Source organism: Gossypium hirsutum, chromosome D10 (genome assembly GCF_007990345.1).
Source record: "Gossypium hirsutum isolate 1008001.06 chromosome D10, Gossypium_hirsutum_v2.1, whole genome shotgun sequence".
NCBI lineage: Eukaryota > Viridiplantae > Streptophyta > Magnoliopsida > Malvales > Malvaceae > Gossypium > Gossypium hirsutum.
Window position 1 is genome coordinate 33,935,701 of NC_053446.1, and position 5,572 is coordinate 33,941,272.

The 5,572-nt window shown below is 33.0% G+C and overlaps 1 protein-coding gene across 3 annotated transcripts; it reads left to right on the forward strand.

Moving 5' to 3' along the window:
- Positions 1 to 344: 344 nt before the first annotated feature.
- Positions 345 to 4,262, forward strand: LOC107914884 (DEAD-box ATP-dependent RNA helicase 58, chloroplastic). Of its 3 annotated transcripts, XM_016843933.2 has the most exons (10): positions 345 to 782; positions 889 to 982; positions 1,178 to 1,291; positions 1,451 to 1,576; positions 2,137 to 2,241; positions 2,463 to 2,621; positions 2,718 to 2,786; positions 2,905 to 2,994; positions 3,342 to 3,482; positions 3,947 to 4,262. In XM_016843933.2, the coding sequence occupies exons 1-10, from the start codon at positions 511 to 513 to the stop codon at positions 4,220 to 4,222; spliced, it is 1,446 nt and encodes a 481-aa protein (XP_016699422.2). In that variant the 5' UTR covers positions 345 to 510; the 3' UTR covers positions 4,223 to 4,262. The 3 variants fall into 3 exon arrangements, with proteins under 3 accessions (XP_016699422.2, XP_016699423.2, XP_040958311.1); XM_016843934.2 differs by having other exon boundaries at positions 640 to 982; positions 1,182 to 1,291; XM_041102377.1 differs by lacking the exon at positions 345 to 782 and having other exon boundaries at positions 872 to 982; positions 1,167 to 1,291.
- The last annotated feature ends 1,310 nt before the right edge of the window (positions 4,263 to 5,572 follow it).

Below are 5,572 nucleotides of genomic sequence, written 5' to 3' on the forward strand. Positions count from 1 at the left end.
TTTTAAATGCATATTTTGGGTCTCGAGAGCCCATTTAAGAGACAATATGATTGATTTCGAATATGAATAGTAAATTATATGAATTAACTGTATTTGTTCTATAAACTTCGGTAATGCTCCGTAACTCTGCTCTAGCGACTGATATAGGTTAGAGGTGTTACAGGGAAACTAACAGATACGATTGATTATAATGATATTTTTTAACTAAATTTTTTTATAAAATAATCTATGAAAAAATTACTAGGATAAAAATGTAATTACAAACTTAAAAAGGAAACTTAGTTTCTTCTCTCTATCTTTACTCCAAATTAGGATAAATAAATTATCCAATCTGAGAAAAAGATGGACACTAGAAATGAATTTGACATAAAAAAAAAAACCTTATTTTAAGGAGCTCACTCCACGGCTTTTTCAGCCCTAAATAATCTATGAGATGTGGGACTTACCATAAAAACTTTTGTATGTCTATAATCATCATCCCATGCCCTCTCCACTCTAAATACCAGGAAAATGGCTTCAAATTCAGCCTCCCAGATTCTGGCTATAACCAAAACGGCACCGTACTCGAAACCAAGGGCTTCTCGTTTCCTTCAATCACGAAAACCTTACCTCAATCTTTGTTGTTTATCCCAAAAATTCTCAAATGATAATGCTCTCTTCTGCTTGCCCAATTCTAAATCTTTTCTACTAGCTAAAGAGCTGGAGGAAAGGAATAGTAATAATCATTCTCCAACTCTTCGTGAAATTTGCCAGGATCATGTGCCGGGCAATGTGCTACGTAGGCAAGTTTCTGCTCCACCTCCATCGCCTTCTACAATTTGTACCTCCCTTTTGTTAATTTCTTAAAATATTGGGGGTATGTTTCTCACTGATGCGGTGGCGTTTCAGACTGGAAGAGGTTGGATATTTAGTACCAACAGATGTACAGAGGGAAGCTTTGCCTGTTCTCTTCTCTGGAAACGATTGCATTCTTCATGCTCAGGTTGCTTTTCTTCCAAATCATTGTTTTATGTATTTCTATTATTAATTTTCAATGTTCATGCGGTTTTATCTTTTTCATACGGTTAAAATAGTTTCTATAAATCTAATTCGTAATTATATATATTTGGAAGAAAAGAAAACGATTTGGCTGAGATGATGATTTAATCTAACGTTTGGTTTATTAGTGGTGCTCTAGACAGGTTCAGGGAAGACGCTGACTTACTTGTTGTTAATTTATTCTCAAATAAATCCTAAAAAATCGGCTGTTCAAGCTCTAATTGTGGTCCCCACCAGGGAACTTGGCATGCAAGTAAGACTTTTCATTTTTATTATTTTAATATTTCAAGTTCTATTGCTTATCTATGTGCTATTTCGGACAAATATGTAGTTTACTGAATTGGATTCTGTGAAGTGAATGTGATAGTAGCAGTATTATAATGGAAATTTTGGTGTTTGTTGTATGATCAAGATCACGAAAGTGGCTAGGATGTTGGCTGCTGCAAGGCACATGGATCCCGAACTAGAACAGAAGTCATATACTGTTATGGCGCTTTTAGATGGAGGAATGTTGAGGAGACATAAAAGTTGGCTCAAGGTGCTTTGTTCTTTTTATGCTGTTTGTTAAGGCTTTTTACTTGGTATGAGTTTGGGAAGGAGCGAGAATGGAGAGTTTCTTAATCAAAATGGTTAAAATTCACAACCACTTTCCTACTTTGTAGCTTAACCATTTCATTAACAAATTTTCTCGTCACTCCTTTTTTATCTTTCATACCAAGCAAAGCCTAAATATCTGTCTAGATTACAAGTTTTTTCAAAACATTATCATCATTCTAAAGTAGTTAAAAAGACTGTCCAATAGGAAGTGATTAGTTTTGACAATGTATAACTATCTGATAAGTAATTGATAAAGAATGGAACTCTATTCTCTTTCAATCCTTTCTAATTTTATTGAGCAACAATGAAAGTGTCCCTTGGGTAAAGTTTGATGACCTATTATCTTCAAGGTGTTCTCTTAAAATTGAAGTATTTTTTTTTTGAAAGCTCTTCTTTTTGTGCAAAAATTTGTGGCAGTATACATGAAAATGGATGGCATGATCATGTTTTACGCATATTTAATTCGTTCATTTATTTTCCTCCAATGTTTACATTTTTCAGGCAGAACCACCTGCTATTGTGGTAGCAACAATTGGAAGTTTGAGCCAGCTGCTTGAAAAGCAGATATTTAAGCCTGATTCTTTGCGAGTATTGGTGGTTGATGAGGTAATTACATTACTATAAGCTTCTTCCTCCTTTAATTAGTTAACTTGTTTATAATCTGTATCTGATTGAGAGCAACATTTGCGTGTAAACTTTCAACCTAGAATTTCAAGCTGAACACCACAGTTGTTTGAATGATATTTGTATTTTCAGTGTATTCAAGTTTCATTGAAACTTATTTATTTTGAAGAATGAGGTCTCATACTCTTTTTTTCCTCTGTTAGGTTGATTTTTTATTCAAATCATCCAAACAAGTTAGTTCTCTCCGGAAGCTTTTGACATCATATTCCTCGTGTAACAACCGTCAAACTGTTTTTGCCAGTGCATCCATCCTCCAGCATAGACGATTTATACACGACTGCATTCAGCAGAAGTGGACAAAGGTTAATTTGTTAACAATTCTTTTTGTGTCATCCTGTTTGAGACTATTTCTGTTTTTGGTTTTCACTCTTGCATTACTATTTCTGTATTACCTACAGGGGGATGTTGTTCATGTCCATGTCAATCGAATTATGCCAATGCCAGCATGCCTATATCATAGATTTGTGGTAAGAAAATTTTGAGTATCATATGTATTTATTATGATTATGTTTTACCAAATGCTATTTTCGGTTCTAGCATCTTGCTCTTGGTTTATGAACCCTTGATTGTTTATGATCTTCACAGATATGTGGTAGAAAAGCAAAACATCAAGTATTGTTATCTTTATTACAATCAGATCTGCCTGAGTCTGGTATTATTTTTGTTGGTGAGCAGGTATGTATGGCTTAATCCTTCTTCAAGTGTTGATTTCTGAGATGATGCAATTTATATATTTTTTTATCCTGAAAATAGGTTTGGGTTTCTCTTTTTTGTATGAATGCTTTACTTCAACTTGATATTCAATGAAGGACATTTTCTGGATATGATCATGTTACCTGCTGGTTCCAGTCTAAATCTCTCTATATAAAGATGTATAAAGTATAGAGTTTTATGTGTTCATGGATGAAAGGAAAAGTAGGATTGTAATAGGTTTTAATATGAACTTCCACAATCTTTAGGTTCAACTTTCTGGGTTTCTCTGATGATTTCACAACTAGTTATTTCTCTGCAATTCTGTGCAGTCTGAGAAGTCAAAAAAGTCTGGGCAAGCCTCCTCAACAACTGTTTTAATTGATTTCTTGAGGGCTTCATATGAAGGTCCTTTAGATATCCTTCTTTTGGAGGAAGACATGAATTTCAATTCACGTGCAGCTTCACTCACAGTAAGTGTTCTCTATTTCTTCTATGATTGAGTGCGGCCTGTCCCATTCCCTCTAAATAAAAGCATGCTGAGATTTTGCTAATTAATTTAGTTGATTTTTCTAACAAAACTATATGATTCCTCTTATGTGAAAAGAAAAAAGAAGAAAAATGAATGAAGTCGGGTAGATAAAAAGCACTGTGGTAGTTCCGGTGTATGAAGAATACTAGTTAGCAGAGAGATGTTGGAAAGAGAGAAAATTGGAGAAGTTTTTATGTAACATTTACCTCTTCCTTCCTCTATCAAAAGTTGTTTTTTAACAATTCCCTATTGTTTGACTCTTATGTTAAGGGATTGTAGGGGAGAATGGAAAGGGGAAAGATATAATTATTTCTTTCCAAATTTACAGTTGAAATTCATACCATCATGTGTTATTTGTAGTTCAATCATTTTATTAAAAACATTCTTATTCTGAAAAAATTGCAGGATGTGAGGAAAGGAGATGGCTATCTCCTTGTGTCTACAGATATTGTAGCTAGGGGGATTGATCTACCAGAAACTACTCACATATACAACTTCGACCTCCCAAAAACTGCTATCGATTATTTACATCGGGCTGGAAGAACAGGTAGAAAGCCTTTTTCAGATAAGAAATACTATGTTACCAATATTATATTGTCGGAAGAGCGTTTTGTTTTGCAAAGATTTGAAAACGAATTAATGTTTCACTGTGAAGAGCTTATAATGGAGACTCAAGGTTGAACTTGTTCATTTTATACAATATATGTGCTTGTTTTTGTTTCTTTGATTCATCAGAGGCTGGATAGTATGGTTGTATGAGAAAAGCATGTGAAGATGAGGGTGATTCCGGAACCCATTGCAAATCATGACATTGATACATAAACTAAAAAGAATCTTTGAAGAGTTACTCCAAATAGGTTGGGACACACATAGGAGTTGGAACGAAGGCAGAGCAATGGTGCGAATAACAGCAATCTTTTCCATGCACAAAATAATAAGTATGACGGCCAAAAACGTGATTAGATTAGATTAGATTAGATTTGGTACAAGATTAAATAAAATTTAAAATTAAAGATCAAGAAAACCCAATTTGACTGAAGATGAATGTTCCTATGCCCTTTTCGAACTACTTGAAATTCGACTCTCTAAAGTATGAGCCTAGCATGTTGGAGGTTTGCATTTTTTTTTCAAAATTATATTTGTGTCAGGGATATCAAAATTTATATAAACCGTTTTTGCCGGTGTTAGTGAAAAAAAATATTTAACATATTTAAATTTTAAAGATAAAAATAATAAATCATAAGATTCCACATTAATAGTTGTTCTACTTTAGCCATTGTTTCCTTAATTAGAATTTTGTGTCAAAATAATCTTGAGAGTATAACTATTAACTCATTAACTCAGCATCTATAATATTATGTTTTTTTATAAGTTATCATGAGATAATCTTAACAAGAATCATACAAATATCAATAATATTTATCTAACAATTAAAAAATAAAATCAACTCTAACTAGCCAAAGATTTACATGATTTCATCCTTAAAAAAGAAAATATTGCAAGTAGACTACAAAATTTATTCTAAGGCATTATTTAGATCTTCAACCGCGTTAACTCGTTTGATCTACATCAAAACTTGTTCCCATCATAAACCAAGTGTTTATGAAAAACAAATAGGATTAGAACACCATTTTCCGGTTTCATGGATTCCTAGGAATCCTAGAATCAATTTTAAAAATCTTAACATATTGTTTCGTCAAAATTTATGATCCTTGAGTTCAAATCCAAAATTGAACAAATCTTCTAGTCTACAAGAAAAGTCAAGGCACTCCAAACTCGCATAATTAGAATTAGTTACAAAATTGGGTTTGTCATAATGTACCAGACAAAAAACTTAGTAAACTAGACACGAAAACCTAAAAAAAAAGAGTCACCACTAGCCAATTCGGGATAGGTCAATTAGTCACCCACGCCTAAAGTTTTAAGACTAATCTAAGGAAAATCTTAAAAAATCAAGACTAAATCTTGCAATCATATATGGATTCAAGGGTACGGTTATGTGTAAGGAAGATAAAACACCCCTATAATATT